Genomic DNA, 19,179 nt, shown 5'->3' on the forward strand with positions numbered 1-19,179 from the left:
TTCCAAAGAAGAGACTGAGGCATAGTCAGAAAAGTATGAGAGTCCTCATGGGGATGGATAGATTATTTGCCTGCATATAACCAAGAGTGTCTCAGTTTTAGGACCTGCGACTAAAGGGACAGTAGGCAATGAATCCACCTAGGAAAGAGTGGGGAGTTTGATTGAAGCTGATAAGGCAGCCTGGAACAGACTGAGGCTGAGGCCCACTGGCCCCATTCGTATTCCTGTGAAGTTGAAGTACAGAGTAGGCCTTAGTGCAAAAGGGAAATACTTATATTTCTCTCTTACCGATTTAAGTACTTCAACCTTGGCTTTGGTTAGAGGATTTGAGGTTATTCCTGGTGGCACATTCCATATACTTGTCAGTTCTAAAATAAAGAAGAATTTTATGATACGAGTTGAAAAAAAAAAAACCAATAATCTCGTTGGGTTGTTTTAGCCACAATCAACCGGCAGGATCTCTGGTCAGTGTACAGCTCTAGGAGAACTTGTTCCCATGCCCATTCAATGGATATGTTCTAGACATAAACTCTCTTAGTCTTGTGTGTGTGTATGGGTAAGTTTGCAAGGATCAGAAATGACCCTAGAAATAACTGGAAACCTGGTGGGTATTCTATGTTCAGAGATTCAGTATTAAGAGACATGTAGGCATGTCTGCCTTCACTAACTTAAGAAGACTAAAAGACCCTACTATTTTGGTGTTATTTGCAATATTTTGAACCCCTCTAGAGTTCATCACAAGTATGTACAGGTGGTATTCTGTACCATCATCTCTGGATGGTTGTGAAGTTCATGATCTCAGTCTCAAGTGTCTCAAACTCCAGCATCTCTGTGACTAGGTGATCCAGGTTCATGTTTCCTCTAAGTGGTATGATGATGTTGGTCCTGAAGATCCCCTAATGGGCAAGATTTCATTAGGACCTAAGGAAGAGGCATTTAGATTTAATTTTCATGTTTTGGCATCTCAAGATTCTGAAGTCCCTATCTGAAGACAAGAAGTGATTTTCAGTCTGAATGGTGATTGAAAGATACTGTGCTCAGTGCCAGAGTACATTCTGTAGTGTGGTTTCACAGTCTTGTCCCTTATGACTCTTCTAAATGTTTACATTACTAATTCCACATACCGTTAACGGCAGACAAAAATTTCTTCAGAACCACGGACATTATATCTTGCACCTCATCCTCCTGGAAGAGATGGGAAGAGCATTTTTTCAGTGTATCTTGGGTGCCTCTGACATGTGGGTTCAGTAGAAATCTGTTACTGAACAAGACTAGGTGGAGAGGTGGAACTCAGTCCATCCCTTGGGCCTCTTCTGCCTTAGGGGTTTTGCAAAGCCTTTCAGTAGGTTTTGATGCCTTAGGTGGCTCTTTGAACAAATGTTTATTGGGTTCCTATTATGTCCCAGACAGTGCTTTAGTCACGGCGGTGCAGCATATTCTTAAGACAGATGCTGAATTCAGTATTGGGAAGGCCTGGTTGTTGCTGAGCCTGCCTCCTCTGTATCCCCTTCTAGGATCTCCCCAAATTTGCTTCACTCTGCTGACATTCTACTTAACTTTCCCCTCTTCAAAAGGCCTATGATGCCGTGATGCCTACTTTTGATGCATCCTGTTTCCTCTGCCTGGTACCCACTTTGGGTACCAAAGTAGTAAACCGCTCCTCCTTCAAGGCTAAGTACAGACATCATCTTCTCAGGGAACTCACTGTCTGCCTCCTAGTTGGTGGTCTCTATTCTGTCATCTTCATGCCAAATCGACAACTTTCTGCATAAATCTGTGTCTTCTGTCAGGTGGATAGTTAAACAAGGTTAGGGACCCTGCCTTCCATGGTCCGTCCCCTGCACAGAGCCTGGCATGTCTACACAGCTGCCCAGCAGTAAAGGTAAGATGAAGGATCACTGGGCTTGCGACACTCCCAGAGTCTGTCTCTCAACTGACTCCTCTTTATCTCAGGGCTGACATAGAAGAACAGCACTTGTAGTCACCCATAGCCATAAGGTTGTTCACTTCTGGGTGCCCAGTGTATATGCCTCTACAGTGTATGGCTACTAGACTCTTCAAGATTTACCTGATTCATTAATGATTTTAATTTGTCTCTGTCTTACCACTTAAACTTGAGATTCACTCTTGGAGTCAGGGATCTCATCATTGTTGTATCTTAGGGCTGGGCACATAGTGGTGCTCACTAAACATTTGTTGAATAATGGCATGAACATGTGCAAGACCAAGTATCTTAAAGGGGGTGTGGTTGGGGAACTTCCTGTGAATTTCCTGGAGCCCACTCACTGGGCCCTACCCTCACTTTCCCCATTTCCCCACTTCCCAGTCTCTCATCTGGTGATCCATGTGCTCATTCCGTAGAACATGGGTTGAGAACCACTGATGGGAAGGGGGAGGCTGTGGGAGGCTGGGTATATTTTTGAGCAGCCCCCATGAGCCCATGCAAGATAAGAATCTAGATTACCTTTTCATCCTTCCAATGGACCCTAGAACTTCCTTGTATATCAGAATCACCCGGGACACTAAAAAATCGTGGATTTAGGACTTCCTGGGGTCACTGACTGAATGTGGGACTCCAATAATGGGCTTTGGGAACTAGTTTTAAGAACTCTCCAGAGAGGGCTTAGGTTTGGAACCTATAGTGCCATTCCACATTGTGTTCTAGTCTGTGTGACCTTTTCCTTCCAGAGTCCCTGTGTCACTGAGCATCTGGCCCTAAAGTAATTTCTCACATATAGATATTTTGAAAATTGAATCCACTTACAGCCTCAGGGGGTGTCACCGAGTGTTCAGAGCTGTCAGGGGACAGTACAAGGAAAAATTATTTTCACATAAAAAATATTAAATAATTCTAGAGTTTAGGTATTAAGTCACTTCTCAAAGCCACTTATAAAATGTCAGATACAGAGGAGAAATGAATTTTAAGGTGAGTAAAGCTCCATTTTGATTTTCCTATAATTATGCATGTGATTTCAGTTGTGGTTTTTTTTTTAAGTGTTGTTTTTTTTTTTTAAGATTTTATTTATTTATTTGACAGAGATCAGAAGTAGGCAGAGAGGCAGGCAGAGAGAGAGAGGGAAGCAGGCCCCCCGCTGAGCAGAGAGCCCGATGCGGGGCTCGATCCCAGACCCTGGGATCACGACCTGAGCCGAAGGCAGAGGCTTTAACCCACTGAGCCACGCAGGCACCCTCAGTTGTGCTCTTGATAATTTGTTTCTATACTGACAAATGACAGGATTTTATAGTTACAGACAGTACCTCTCAACCTTGATGTCTGGTATCAGTTTGTCTTTCAAAATCCTGCAGTCATGGGAGAGGATCAAGATCTGCATTCATATAAAACAAACATGAGTTAAAAATAATATCTTGACCTGGCCAATCCGCAAACATATCCCACTGTGATATGACCAGCAAGATCATAGGGAAGGACAAGAGCGGAGACTACCTGGTCTCAGGAGACAACCTATTTATCTCTTCTGCCCTGGTGACTGAGCCCACCAGCCTCCCTTGTCTTAGGGTCACCCAGGCACTTGGGCCTGCAGGGATTTGATGTTAGCTCCCTTTACCGTCCAGACCACTCTTCTTTCTTAACCTTCGTTCCTGTTAGTTCCTCCTCTCAGCTCAATCCTGATTTGTTACTCAGTACTTACCGTTTTCCCAGTAGCAAAACTATCACCATCCTTTTCCACAGTGACCCAGCAGGTGGCTTGGATTTGGTTTCCTGACTGGAAGGAGTAGACTATTTTGGTGATGCCTGCAGCCAGGTTATTCATCTGTTGTAAAGAAGTCATCATTTAAAATATGGAGAGGAAGGACTACAGAATGTTGCCTAGTGAGATACTCGGGCATCACTCAGTTCATTTATTCAATATTTATTGGCCCTCTAGTACGAGTTGCTCACCTAGTGGGTCTAATTCCAGATATTTTCCTATAGGTCATTTCCTTTCTCAGAAGGACAGGAGGGCATTTAACATGTAAAATTTTATTTTACTTCTCTGTTACCCTGCAAGCAACTTAAAAAACCATTTCTTTTTGTGCTCTTGTGACAGACCGCTCTGTACTTGTTCATGTTGGGACACTGTTAAGAAAACAATGTACATTGCTGAAACTGAGCCCGGCCCATAGAAAGTACTCAGTGATTATCATATCCTTGTTATTACTTCCTCTCTTCTCACTTTCGGGGCCAGAAGCAAATGACTACCTCCCATGTGGATAAACCCACTCCCTAGTTCATACTGTGGCTGTGGGTCAATGACTTCTCTCGCTTTGGTTCTCTGAATAATGGGGATAAGAACCCCGCCTCCTAGTACTATTGTGACAATGCGAGGACATTCATTATGTAAAGAAGGCACCTGGCTTTGTCCTTGGCACATAGCAGGCACTCAGAAAACCTTTGTTCTCCATGTCCCTGCTCTCTGTCAGTGTTAATAAAGATCCATTTACATGATCATTAAGGGAAAATCTGCATCCCACAGCATTTCCTCATATTTATCTCTGGAGGAATGTTCTAGAACCCACTTCCTTTTTACCTTCTTTCAGGGTTTGACAGACTAGGCTTACACAAAGAGGAGAATGGTGCCAGGGGCCATGTAGCTGGTGCTTACCTTGACAGAGCTCTGCTTGGCACTTTGAGTGACAATTACTCTGAGAAACTTAGAAGACAGAGTTAAGGAAATGTTGGCATTTTTAGGATCTGGTGACAGGGGACCTCCAGGCACAGGAACTGTACCACTGCTAAAGAGGGCTTTAGCCTAGAGAAAGAAAGGCAGAAAAATCCGTGTCATCATGTGTGACTAACAATTCCGGCTGAGATTTCGAGGAGTGACGTGGCCCCCTGTGAGCACTGGAGTGGATGAGAATGATGACAGTAGTAGACCTACCCAGCCTCCGTGTTAGGGGCCTATGGGAACTTGTGGGTTTTGTGGAGACTGGAGAGTAGGAACCTCTTATAAAGGAGGAAGCACTGCTCTGATGTAGTCCAACTTGGGCCCACCAGGCTTTTGATTGTCTAAGAGAAGCCACAGAACCTCACTTTTCAGGTGGATTCCCCTATTTAAGGGTTCTTTAAGTAGCATGTATTTCATGAGTTCAGGGATGTCTCTGTTGTAAGCATAAAGAACACTTACACAGTAGGAGATAGAAAGACCTCGTGTGGAAATCCTGGAGCTTTTAACTTCATACTTGAACAAGCCAGTAGCTGCAGGTGAGAGGAAAGAGTATATAGAGAGACCCCTGCCACCCCTGGGCTCTTGGTGGCCCCGCCCTCCAGGTGGGGGATCAGTGTGGACACCTCTTGCTTTCTTACTCCCAGGCAGAAAGCTGGTACCCTACTGGCTTTTCCACATTTCTGGGAGGAGGCTTCAGGGAGGAAGACAGCACAAGGGCTTGGCCCTGTTCTTGTTGTGCCAAAACCTCAAGTGAGAGGAAAAGGCTTGTTGCCCAGGCCCCAGTTTCATCTACTCTGGGACTTGGGAAATGTTACCAGTTTCCTGCTTTGATTGTCTTGGCAGCCACTGTCCCACTATGTCCTCTCATTCCTGTCTCCCAGATATATATGGGGACATTGGAGGGAATTTTTGCTTCTCAGCTTCCCTGGAGTGAGGACTGGGAATGCTCCTTGCTCCAACTCTATATACATGTGCACTTTTCAAGCCACTTGGGTGGTAGGGTTAACAAAGAGACTTCTAAGGGTCTCTCCCCAGCTCTATCCTAGAGAATGAGTTGCAGTGATTCAGAGAAGCCTGTAGGTTACCTCATTTTCTGCCATGAGGGTGCAGAGGTTTGAATGCTTGGAGGTACGTGGTATTGTAGCTCATAGCCCCATACTCTCTGCTCTGTCATCTGGTGGGATCCCAGAGGAGCCCTCCATTGACCCATGAGCCTCAGAAAGGTCTGGAATTTGTACTCACAGTTCTTGCATTCGTTGAAATCACCGAACTCAATGTCACACGATTCTGATTCTTGAAACTGTGAAATCACCACCAGTTAGCCTTGCCAAGGAAGTACAGCAGGCCTGTTCTCCTCCTCAGCCCAGCTCCTCTCCCCCTTCTTCCCGTTCTCCTTCCCTTCTTCCAGTCCTATTTCTTGGACTTCTCTTTGACAGAACTCATCCTCTCCCTCTCCCAGCCAGAGGCATTATCCTGTCCTGCTGCTGGGTCTTTGGGGCCAGAAGGCCTGACTGATTATTTCCTTCTTGAGTCTCTCCCAGCATCAGGCTACATCCAAAGAAAGGGCTCCTCCCTGTCTTTCTCCCAGTGACCTAGCCCTCTGAGGTGGTGCTTTCCTCTTTCTTAGGACTTACATTTTCTTCCATAGCGACTGTCAACAATTGAGAAATGATGTTGTCCAAAGGCAGAGGCACAGGGATGGTCCCTGACAAAGTACCTGTGAGCCTGGGAAAGATGTGGAGAACCATGTGATTCTTGCATTTCTAGATTTTGCCCAGACATTGGGAAAAAACCCATCTACCGATGAAACAGCTGCATGATGTCCTGCTTCCTAATTTGTACAAGCACCTGAGTCCTTTTGTCTACAGTTTCAGTCATTAAGGAAGATGCAGCGATACCTGGGAAGACTGCCAATGCCTGACATCTGACCCAGCAATCCCATGCAGAGGGATTTATCCTTCAGATACCCATTGAAAGTGAACAGACTTGTCTGGGACCTTACTAGTTGGAGTTGGATACAAAAGTTAATAACTGAAAAATACAATGCTTCTTTAATAAAGGACTGTTAAATCGCGTGCCTCTTCATAATGGAATGCTAAGCCATAAAAAATGAAGAAGCTATATGTGAATGCAACAGATTCCAAGCTCTTTTTTTAAGTGAAACAATCCAGAGTCCAGAAAGGTGTATAAAATATTTGCCCCTTTTAGTGTGTGTACACATACACGCAGCTGCACACATACAACATTGCTGAAAGCCAGCAGAAGAGACTAGATTCATTGGTTCTTTCCAAGAAGGATAATTAGCCAGTTGGCATCAGTGGTGGGAGGAAGACTTTTCACATGGCTTTTTGTATCTTTTTGAATTTTAATCTAAGTAGATGTATTGCTTATGCAAAAAGAACAAAATACAAAGAGTATGCCTAGCATAGTACAGGCAGAGTGAGAGAAGACGGTTTTCAAACAGTGGGCTGTTCCCAAACAGAGACCCCTCTCTGAGCCTCCATTTATAGATCATTCAAACCATTGGATTGGCCAAATTCATCTCTAAGGGTGGCATTAGTGGGGACATTCTGGCACACACTGATCTAGAAAATGAGAAAAATGGTCTTACGTACGTTTCCACTATCTGAAGAGACACTTTGTTGACCTTGATGTCCTTGTCCTGGACTTGGAGGTTGACACACTGGGTGTTGCTCGTGGAAAGACCAATTTTCAGGGTTACTTCCCCATGTACTTGATATCCCAGTATGCTGACTACAGGTCCTGCTAGGCTGTGGAGAGCAAGATGCAGGTGAAACCAGACTTGGCTCCAGGTTGTCCCTCAGGCCAACCAATAGGCATTTGGGGAGTCAGCCTTGTGTGTTTGTCTAGATTAATTGAGAGAGGGAAAGTTTGGTGCTTTCCAGTGAGGATGCCTCAAGGTTGGCCTTCCTCCTCTACACAGGATTCAGAGGTTGGCTCATGGGAGGTTGTTGGAACACAACCTAGATCCTCGCCATTGTGACTGGGGTCCTGTCGAATCCTTTGAGAAAACTCCAGGAGATGGAGGGCAAGAGTCTTCCTGGGTCAATGCCCGGAATAAACATGGGAGGATCTCTGGGGTGTTTTCAGGTCCTCCTTTAAGATAGATCTGATAAGTGTGGAGAATCCTTAACTTGCTCCTGTCATTTAAAGTGAAGAGATATTGTCATTTAAAGCTAAGAGATAATCATTATTTTTCACTTGTTTCACTTGATTGCCTGCATGTAAATCACATCTCACATGTAGCCCGTGCCTTGCACATAAATCTATATCCTGTTTGTAGTGGATCTTGTGGAAGGTATAAAAGAAGTGATCGTAAGAAATAAAGACATCTACTGATCATCAGTCGGTAGTCCCCCCATCACATGGGCCCGATCACCAGGATCCCCACCTTGCAAAGGTGACAGGAGGCATTCAGTAAACACTGATAAAGTCACTCTCCTCACCAGCCTTCAAGAAGTCTTTTGTTGGTGTCCCCAGGCCTGCTTGTAACAAGATGCCCATTATTGTCTACGCTTCTGTGCCCAGCATCCCCAGCTGTCTGTTACATAGGTGACAGCATAAGAAAAACCCATCATTTACCAGAGCCAGGTCTCATTAATGCCGGATGTTCTGGAGAAGACAAATGGGTTCTCCCTGATACTAACTGTACTAGTTACAAATGTGGGTTCTGGAGACACAATGCCTAGGTTCAAACTCTGTCAGCTGCGTGACTTTGAGCAAGGTTTGTAACTGACTTTGTACTGGTTCCCTAGTCCAGAAACAGGACTGTTTTTTTGACGAGGTCGTCAGAAGGGTTCAGGGAGTTCAGAGTGCCTCAGCTGAGTGCCTGGCTGGAGCTTACTCAGTTTTTAGTGCTGTGTGTGTTAGTCCAAGAAGCCTTCTCCCCAGTGTGGATTGCCTTTCCCTCTCATGTCTTCTTCTTCTTTTTTTTTTTTTTTAAGATTTTATTTATTTATTTGACAGAGATCACAAGTAGGCAGAGAGGCAGGCAGAGAGAGAGGAAGGGAAGTAGGTTCCCCGCTGAGCAGAGAGCCTGATGCAGAGCTCGATCCCAGGACCCTGGAATCATGACCTGAGCTGAAAGCAGAGGCTTTAACCCACTGAGCCACCCAGGCGCCCCACCTCTCATGTCTTCTTGTGTGCCTGGGGCTTGCACTGTTAACCTGTTTCTCCCCACATGCTGATGCTCGATGAGGCCAGGGACCGACATTAGTGCTCCTTATGTGCCCAGCACGACATCTGGTAGGGAGCTGTGTATTAAGTACCCACTAGGTGGATGAGTCCTCTCCATCCTCCATTACTGCCTCAGACTATGGTGTTTGTGGAGTGCGCTGATTCTCCTCGGAGATTCCAGATTATTTGGAGTCATAATACCAGTGTACATGTCATTCTCTGAGGTTTCTCTCTTCATTGCCCATGTATAAAATTGTGCAGATTTCACATGGAAATCTGGATTTCTGGCTGTGCTTACACTATTTGAGGATGGGGCTCCATGGGGTCATTCTCCTGCTTTGGTCCTTTGGGGCAGAGGAGAGAGACAGCTGTGCCTGGTGTCCAATTTATCCCATCCTCAAGCATCCTACCTTATTCTATGTTGTCTCTGCCTGACCCTTGGACCCTGGATCTTAAGTCTCTAGTCTGTTCTGTCTCAGTTGACTGCTTTGAAAACATACTCACCCTTTTCCACCTATGATGGCAGTAGTTGTGGCTTGGACAATGATCCTACCACCTGTCATGGTTGATGTCATGTTTTCCACAGTCACGGCTTGAACATTTAATCTGCAAAGTGACAATATCATGGGTCAGTCCTGGCTCCAGAAATCAGCCTGGGCAGCAGGAGAAATACCCTCGAAGCAGCCAGTTAACAACTTACCAACCCATCCATCTCTGGGACTCCCTAGCCCTCTTCCCCATGCTGCTCTTTAAGCTCAAGAAATCATGAACATATTTCCCAATGAAAGTGCACCCTTTCAGCATAGAACTAGAATATTGCTTCATGAAAATGTGGTTGTCCCTTTCCATGAGGTTGCTGGAGGTTGGACTTCAGTGTCCCCAAACAGCAGCTTTCTTCTTGTGCCAGACCTTAGGATTAAGGAATCACTTACCCTATCAAGAAATCTGTGTTAATACTTCTCATCAGGCCTGTGATTGCATCTCCCATGCCGGCTGCCAGTGGGTTGTTCAGCATGTCCTGGGTGGATTCTGTGAGCTTGCCGGCTTGTTCACCCACATCATTCAGGGGCAGGGGGAGATTTGCAACACCAAGGGTGTCGACGAGTCCTTTTGCAGGATTCTTCTCTGCACCAGTGCGTAGTAGGCTGCCCAGATCCCCTGGGATACTGAGGGCGTCAGTGACTTTTGAGAGTGATGGCAGTGGGAGCTGTGAGGTCAGGCCACCACTTCCTTTGCTCAGGATGCCACCAAGAGCATCACCTCCAGGTAAGCTGAGGATTGAATTGCCGTCTAATATAGACAGTAGGTCGGAGTTAGACACCGTGGATAGCACTTTTCCAATTGTGCCAGACAGAAGTACCTTCTCGCACATCAGCTTCTTCTGGATTTTTGGGGGCAGCATGGTGTTCATATCTGAAATGGGTCAAGAGACATGATCCTGCTGTTGGCTGTGCAACTGATTGAGCCAGAGGAAACTTCCCAGCTGGAAAACCAGCACCTCTGAATTGTGAGGCCCATAGGTCCTATATGTCATGCCTTCTGGATAAATCTATCCCTGCCCCTGCCCCCCCCCCCCCCCCCCCCCCCCCCCCCCACAGGACAGCCTGCCGTTGCAGAGATAACCTGTCTTCTGTCAAGAGTTAACATTTATTAGCACCTACCTGAGGCCAGCCTGGTGTTGAGTATGGTACTCTAAAGCAGGCTGGGCATGGCATGGAAGGACTTAGTTTAGCTTTTGAGCCCAGTAGCCCGGAGTTTGTAAGGTCTAGACTCTGTTCCTAGAAGTCCAAATGGCCCAAGGCAGGGTCTTCTCTTTCCTGAGTCCCAGTCTCTGCACCTGTCCAGGAATGCATATAGAGCCTGCAGCATGGGTTGCTGGGGACAGGACTAAGGAGTTAAGCCGATTTTAAGTGCAGAGTAGGGTTGAGGTGGCCAGTGCAGAGGTGGTGGTGCTGATAGATCTGGACTCTTCTGTCTCCATCTGTGGGATTCTGTGCAAGTCTCTTCTCCAGGCCTCATTTCCTCCTCGTGGGTCATTGAGAGGTCTTGCCATCTTTGACAAATTGCCCACACTAAGAGGACACCCGCATCAGCGCTGATCCTTCTGCAGCATTGTTATCATTAGGGTGGAGGAGGTGCTCACCATTTCTTTGTGTCCACGATGGAGGTAAGCAGGACAAGGGGACGTGGACTCCCAGAAGATGGTGGGGAAGGAGAAAGGGTCAAGAGCCAACTTGAAGAGCCGGGAAGTCATGGGAGTCCTACCCTATCATACTGTTCTCGGTGGCCTGAGGAAGAAACTCAGAAGCGGAACTGTTGCATCTGGGTGGTGATCAACCTTACCTACCTCAGCAAACAAGTTAATTGGACCAAAGGACAACAGAGTAGCCGGAAGAAGTTCACGGGTACCAGCCCTGTTGAGCTGATGAGCCTTGGCTTTTGGGAGCCTTGCTGCTGCCTCCCATGCGTGGGCCTCCATACTCTGCAGAGCCCTTGCCTGTGGAGGGTGATGTGGATGTGCAGAGAATTTCCCACGAACACCACAAGACCCGCACAAGGGTGTTCAGGTCAGTGTTGTTTGGAGTAGTGGAGAATTACACAAAATGGAAATTGAATAGATGCACGTTATCGAAGATTCATCTAGTAGAATACCATGGTGAAAGTGAATGGAAAGTCTTTCTCATTAAACATGGATGAATGACCTCAGAAACAAGATTGAGACACTGCAAGCAGGTTACCTTTTGGGAAACTTTATAACATGTAGTGCAGTTCTTAATATTAAGAAGAAATAGCCACATACCACAACATATAGAGAAATGGCAAGGGAAAAATAATCAGGCCAGAGGTCTCCTCCAGAGGTGGGAGGAGAAGGGGAGAAAGGGAGGGAGGCCACCCTGCAGCCCTGCAGGAGCCCTGGGGCCTTCAGCCCTATGGCTGGGTTTTATTCCTTAATCTCAGTTGTGTCTACAAGAGCATTTGTTGTATATATCGTTTATGGTTTTTGATGTCTGACAATGAAATTAACAACCAGCACCACCAATCACTGTTTGTTGGGTACACAACTATTATTTTTTAATTTTTATTTTTTAAGATTTATTTATTTGATATATATTATATATAATATTATATATAATAAGATATATATTATTTGAGAGAGAGAGAGAGGGCATGAGGAGGGGGAGGGGCAGATTGAGCGGGAGGCAAATCTGAAGCAGACTCAGCACTGAGCAAGGAGCTGACATGGGACTTGATCTCACAACTCTGAGATCATGACCTGAGCTGAAATTAAGAGTTGGACGCTTAACCGACTGAGCCACCCAGGTGCCCCCACAACTGTTATTTTTACCACTGTTGAAACTTTTCTATATATTTCAAGGATTTCGTCATAAGGCAGGATGAGGGTAGGCAGAGAGGAGGAAATGTTCCTGAAGAGGCAAAGCAGTGGATGTGTGAGCTTGCGGGCTGGGCACTGTGATCATTAGGCAGGCACTGATTCCCCTACGTCACCCTGTCCTATCATCCTGGAAGGCTGGCTGCAGAGGCCAGAGCTGCAAAAGGCCATCATGGGTTGCCTTGTGGGCTCTCCTCCTGGCCTTCATTTGCTGATGAGTCCTACTCCTTTCTTGGTCTCCAAAAAGAGTCACTTCTTTGCCAAGCCTTGGAATTCCTGAGCTCCTCTGCTCTCTGACCCTAGGAGATTGCTGGAGGACAGAATGCCACATCTTTGAGGGGGAGGCTGAGACTTAGCAAGGGTGTGAGAAGGGAGCTTGGAGAGAGCAAATCTGGTCAGCGGGTTTGGTAGTGGACCTGGATTTCCCATTTCCTGCCTCCTTGTCAACCAGGTTGATGTTCTAAGCACGTGGGGTTGTTGGAGATGAGCTGTAGAGCGCAGCCCTGAGCAGCTGTGGGAGTTCCTGGCAGTGTCCAGGCGATGAAGGTCCCATAAAAGGCAGGTAACCAGACATTTGGCTGGATCCAAGAGTTCCCTTCTCCAGGGTTGCTTCGACCAGTCCTTCCCCATGTGTGGACTACAGACAAGCACTTCAAAATCAACTTGGAGCTTATTAGAAAACCAGGTTTTCAGGCCCACTGCAGTACCGTTAGACCACAGTGTCTGGAAGTGGAGCCCAGGCAGCTGTTTCGTTAACAAGCTCCCAAGGCGATACTGATGCATTCTCCTTATTGAAGGTATAATTAGCTTTTGGGCTTAGAAATGAGAAGTTTGTGGGAGGGGGTGGAAAATCAAAGATATGCAGGTGAAACAATTTTTACTTACATTCTTCGAGGCTGCTTTGGGACAGTAAGTACTTGGCCACGGGTAGACACCTGCCTCCTGGGGTCCTAGCTTGACGTTTTCTAAATGGAGGGGGTCTCTGGGGAGTATGGAGCAGTCTTCCTGTTAGATCGAGAGGGGCTTTTCTGAAAGCCTCAGTGGCTACTTGATCGACAGGAAGATTTCCCAGCAGTAAAGACGGAGTCTGCAGGTCAAGTGCTCCTGCCTGGACGGTCAATGTGATGACCAGGGCCCAGAGGGTCAGCATCTTGGCAACTGATACCTGCAAAAGAGAGCTTTGTCAGACACCACATTCCAGGGGACCCTAGGGGTGCCAGTTCTTTTGTATTGGATACACACATGCAAGGGGTCCCAGCTCTTGCAGAAAGGTGCCACTCACATTATTGATAGTCTGTCTGTATATTGTATTCATTGGAAAATGTTCCATCACATGGCAGTCAAAGTCTTGTTTTTTCTACTTTTTCAACTTGGCATCAAGATGTCTACAGCTGGTGGCAACCTTTGTGCACAGGCCAAACCTTGCCAACAGCCTTACCTCTAGGGTCCACATCCTCCTGCCAGTGTTCCTTTCTCAAATATTCTTGGAGCCTTCTGATGTATCAACTGGGGAATTCAAGAATTTTGAATGGTCCAGCCACAAAAGGTGTCACTCCAGTGGGTGGTCAAAGTCTCTCCCAGCTTCTGGTCAACTAGTATATAGCACTGCCCTTGTTGGTATGAGCTTTCTATGTGTCAGCCCCTTTGTGGAGAGTAAATGGACATCAGTTGGTCTAAACTGTCTACACAACCCTGAGAAGGAGGATATATCCTCGTTTTACCAGTGGTGAACCTTGTGGTACAGAGTAGGCAATGTTCTCACCTGAGCCCACTGGCCAGCCTCCAGCTGGTAGTTTTGCTCAATCAGGACTAAATCACCCAATCAATCAGTTCCAGGCTTGGCACCGTCTACCCCTTTGGTCATGGGCTGTCCTGGCATTTCATCTCAGGGTGCAGAGGCTAGAGCTACCTTTATGTCAGCATGACCATGTCAGGCCTTCTCTCATCTTTTTAAAGCCTATTCCCGTGTTCTCAGAGAGCACAGGCATGGTCCGATGGTGGCATTGGACCGTCCTCACTGTTGTGTTGGCTGGCACAGAAGAGGCTCCTCTGGGTGTGGATTGATGATGGAGTTAACCCATTTACCCACTTTCTGTCACTTTTTTTTTTTTAAAGATTTTATTTATTTATTTATTTATTTGACAGACAGAGATTACAAGTAGGCAGAGAGGCAGTCAGAGAGAGGAGGAAGCAGGCTTCCTCCTGCAGAGAGCCCGATGCGGGGCTCCATCCCAGGACCCTGGGATCATGACCTGAGCTGAAGGCAGAGGCTTTAACCCACTGAGCCACCCAGGCGCCCCTCTGTCACTTCTTCTATTGCAGGGAACTGGATGGGCCTGTTAACCACAGAGCATGTGGTTTCTTTTTATTTTTGGCCAGGGATGAGCCCATAGCTGTTGTGGATGTGTAAACTTGTAAGACTTGACTTTCCCTCTCTTTATTGGGATGTGTCCGTACATATCTACTTATGGAGTACTGGTCAGTGTAGGTACTGATCAGTGTGCTAAGCCCTTGGTCCCCAAAATCTTATGTAATCCTCACAGCAAATCCAGGAACTAGATAATATTTACTACCCCATTTCCAGCTGAGGAGACTTAGCCTCCTCAACAAGACAGAAAGCTGGGTCTATGCAGCAGAAAATCCCTGTTTGACTCTGAGCTCAGGTGTGTGACTCAAGGGTAGCTTCCCTTCTCTGGCCATCAGATTCCTCCCTTACAGCGATTCTCTCAAGGCTTCCTCTCACGTTAAGGTAATAGGGAGATTTATGTCTTAGGGTATTTTCCCTCAGCGAAACCAGTAGACTCTGGAGTTCCTGTCTGCTTGCATTTTCTTACCTTGTCAGGTTTAATAAGATCAGGCTCAACAGGGCGCCTGGGTGGCTCAGTCGGTTAAGTGTCTGCCTTCTGCTCAGGTCATGATCCCACGGTCTTCAGTGGGGAGCCTGCTTCTCCCTCTCCCTCTGACCTTCCCCCCTGCTGGTGCTCTCTTTCTCTCTTTCAAATAAATGAGTGAATAAAATCTTAAAAAAAAAAAATAAGCTCAGGCTCATTGACCTGTGCCCTTGCCATGCATAGGCATTGCCCAAATCAAACTGCCCTCCATTTACCAAGACCGAGAGGAACCGCTATTGCCCAAATGATGGGAAAGACATAATGGGAAGTCAGTGACATCTTTCACATTGAATTTGTTAGACTTTAGGAGAAAGCTCATTACGTTGTCATTATTTTTCTCATTTTACCTTCATTTGTGAGAAATTGGAATTTGGTGTCTAAGGCAACATGTAGGTGTCCTGTGATGGAGAAATAATAAAATTCTCTGCCTGTGACTGAATTTGTGGCACGATTGTAAAGACATTTTTTTTTTAAAGATTTTATTTATTTATTTGACAGAGAGATCACAAGTAGGCAGGCAGAGAGAGAGGAGGAAGCAGGCTTCCCGCCGAGCAGAGAGCCCGATGCGGGGCTCGATCCCAGGATCCTGGGATCATGACCCGAGCCGAAGGCAGAGGATTAACCCACTGAGCCACCCAGGCGCCCCTAAAGACATTGTTTTGAATGGCATCATTCAAGAATCCCAGGAAAGATCCCCCATTTTTTAAAAAAAAGATTTTATTTTAATTAATATTTTTAAAAAGCTTATTTAAGTAATCTCTACACCCAATGGGGGCGCTCGAACTCACGATCCTGAGATCAAGAGTCACGTGCTCTACTGACTGAGCCAGCCAGGTGCCCCAAAAGATGCCCCATTTTATTTTATTTTATTTTTATTTTATTTTTTTTAAAGATTTTATTTATTCATTTGACAGACAGAGATCACAAGTAGGCAGAGAGAGGCAGGCAGAGAGAGAGAGGAGGAAGCAGGCTCCCCGCAGAGCAGAGAGCCCGATGTGGGGCTCGATCCCAGGACACTGGGATCATGACCTGAGCTGAAGGCAGAGGCTTTAACCCACTGAGCCACCCAGGTACCCCAAGATGCCCCATTTTAAAAAGCAATTGCCTACCAGGCAATTGTTAACATCTACCATGCTAGGCAGAGTGCTGTGCATTTCAGTAGGGAAGGGACTTTGCTAAGGAGATGATCAACACAAAACCCTAGGTATCGATCCTCTGCTAAGCTGCCCTATACTTGTTCCAGCCTCAGAGTCTTGACCTTTACTTTCGTGAATTTTGATTTAGCAAGTTCTTACCTTAGCCAGTGTCGATGGGTCTCTGTTGATAGGCGAACGTTTCTGGAAGCTGTCTCTCCTCCTTCTCTTGCCTGTGAACTGTCAGAAGCAAAGCTGCATCTCATTTTATAGTACCGTGTCTCTCGCAGAAGTTGTGAGACATGAAGGGGCATGATCCAAATGCACTGATAAGGGTGGCGTGATACAGGCTGACTGCCAAGATCAGCACCTGTTAATGGCTGTGACATTTGCCGGTGTCTTTCTCAGGGATGTTCAGGGTGCTTGGAACAGGCCAGGTATCTGTCCTTTCCTTATGTTAAACCTTCACAGGCCTGTTATCTTCCAGCTGGGGGGGTGCTGGGTGCATGGCAGAGGGGAAGGCCGTGTAAGGGTGCCAGGTGCCAGCCCAGTGGGACACCTATTCTGGTGTCGGGACCGTGCCCTCGCCGTGGTCAGCACTCAGCAGTGACCAGTGCTAGGGTGGGGATGTGAGGGACAGAGTGTTTAGAGACAGCCTTCCTGTCAAGTGACTTTTTTATATCGGATGTATGAGATAAGAAGGAAGCTCTGGATGCAGGATGGGAACATACACAGTGTTTGCATCCGCTGAGAATATGCGTGTGTGCCTGGGGAATTTTAAGCATAGGAGTTCTAGAATTTGCTCAGCCCTCTTTCCTTTCCCTAATTGCACTTGGGATAAAACTTGAACAGAGTCTGTAGCCTGGTGTGGTGCTCATTTATATTCAAGAATTCTAGGGTTTTTCTCCTCTGTTACCTCACTTAATGACCCCTAAAACTCTAGAGCCTGTTCACTGGGCCTCTGGCTCCTCCTCCATTTTAGAGAAGGGCCTAGTCACCTGTTAGGTTCATACCACTCAAAATATTGTGATTTTGTACATCCTGTATGATCAGTGCAAGAGTCTGGGAGAGAGAGAGAGATGATGTTGACTAAGGGGTTGGTTAATGCCTGCTCCTGCCCACCTGAGGCTGGGGAGTTAGCCCGGATCCCTGCCCTCAAGCAGGCTCCACATGTTTGCTGCAGGGGGTTCTCATGCTGTGAACCTCAACGATAGCTCCATTTGCCAAATGTCCCATTTTGGGTTTTGCTGAAATGTCGGATGCATAAAACGAATGACATTTGACCTTTTCTCAAAGGGCAGAACCTAGAGTTTTATAGATGATGATAGGTAGAAGACAAAACCCAACTGTCTTGGTGTTATTTTTCTTGGACATCTGAAGGAGATGGAGTCATCTTTTAGGCATAATTTGTGACAGCTGTTGGTGGATGTGGCCTTTGAATTTGGTACCTCCAAGTGGTTCTCTAGACCCAAAGAATGAATCCAACTTCAGATGTTGGGAAAGGGCACATCCCGGATGTAGCCTCTAGTGGCCCTTGAGGCCTCCCAGTTCTTTGTCTTTCTCTCCTTTAGATTTAGGAGGTGGGGCAGACATTGAATTCTGCTAATCCAGGATTTATGGGAAGCCGTTTCACTCAGGGTGGCTTATCACACTGGGTAAAAGGACCTGCTTGTTCCCAAGCCCTAAGTGATTTCACCTGCTGACTCTTGAAAGAGAGGACCCTTTCAGGGCTGGCCAAGGCTTGGCTGAGATCAGAGGTGCCGATGATAAGGCAGGTACCAATTCTTAATGGCCTCTGTGAGAAGATGTCTCAATAGGTCTGGCTGAGCTGTGCGTGTCCTACTGACAGCCATCAGGATTTTGACCTTTCATAGGTGTTTCTTTAGTGACATGCACACATATTGCGTACACATTTATATGCCTGTCTATGTCTTTCTAGCCCTGGAACTCAGCGGTCATGTCCAGCATTCCTGCCTCAGTTTCCTTCTCTGGTGTAATCAATCTCAGATCTTGGCCAGTAGCAGGAACTCACAGGGGCCTCCTTCAGGGAACTTGTGTCCCTGCACACTCTTATCTTGCTTGTAAAATTTGGGTCAATTTCCATTTCTTAGGATCTCTCATGAGATTTTCAGTGGGCTTTGTGAGTTCTCAAAGGCAAAGAATATAGGTTTTAGGAGGAGGCGAACTTTCTGCATATAAGCTTTGTGGCCAGACAGACCTGGTTGTGAATCTTGGTTCACTTGCCTGCAGGTATGTGCTCTTGGGCATGATCCAACGTTTCTGTGTCTTAGTTTCTTCATCCGTAAAGTAGGGATGATACTGTCCTTATATGGGATTGTCACAAGGGTTAAGCGAGATGAAATATGTAATAAGATTAGCACCACGGTTAGCATATGCGAGTATTCTATAATTTACTATCATCATCACCATCATCGTTTACTATTGTGTTGGCCATTTTCAGTTTTTTTCCACCCACCTTTCTCTCAGATTTTATACCATTTCCCTAGATGTTCCCTAGATTTTGGCAACTACTCAAACCTTATTTGTAACAAAAAAATATGGATTTTTAAAATTGTTTCTTTACCAAAAAAATGGATTCTTTACTGTGCTTTTATCAAAATGAAGGCAGGTTGGGTTGCCTGGGTGGCTCAGTCAGTTAAGTGTCTGCCATTGGCTCGGGTCATGATCCTAGGTTCCTGGGATCAAGTCCCACACCGAGCTCCTTGCTCAGCAGGGAAGCCTGCTTCTTCCTCTGCCCGCCACTCCCCCTGCTTGTGCTCTCTTTCTCTGACAAATAAATAAAATCTTAAAAAAAAAAATGAAGGCAGGTATAGAGATGTTTTAATGTCACTCTGGGTTTTCATTGTTAGTAGAAGGATAGAGTTTTCTTGGCACATTCA

At 46.2% G+C, this 19,179-nt stretch overlaps 1 protein-coding gene across 1 annotated transcript; it reads right to left on the reverse strand.

Annotated features, from left to right (window-relative positions):
• Positions 1 to 9,805, reverse strand: LOC116868513 (vomeromodulin-like). Its single transcript, XM_032858884.1, is given in 13 exon segments — positions 1 to 231; positions 234 to 368; positions 1,125 to 1,185; positions 2,765 to 2,795; positions 3,259 to 3,326; positions 3,651 to 3,773; positions 4,605 to 4,751; positions 5,127 to 5,197; positions 5,910 to 5,967; positions 6,302 to 6,392; positions 7,283 to 7,438; positions 9,369 to 9,470; positions 9,797 to 9,805. Coding segments are annotated over 12 exon segments (1,146 nt in total). The 5' UTR covers positions 9,440 to 9,470; positions 9,797 to 9,805; the 3' UTR covers positions 1 to 97.
• Positions 9,806 to 19,179: the final 9,374 nt, after the last annotated feature.

The sequence above is a fragment of the Lontra canadensis genome, unplaced genomic scaffold (assembly GCF_010015895.1).
Source record: "Lontra canadensis isolate GAN:19392208 unplaced genomic scaffold, GSC_riverotter_1.0 scaffold16, whole genome shotgun sequence".
NCBI classification, from domain to species: domain Eukaryota; kingdom Metazoa; phylum Chordata; class Mammalia; order Carnivora; family Mustelidae; genus Lontra; species Lontra canadensis.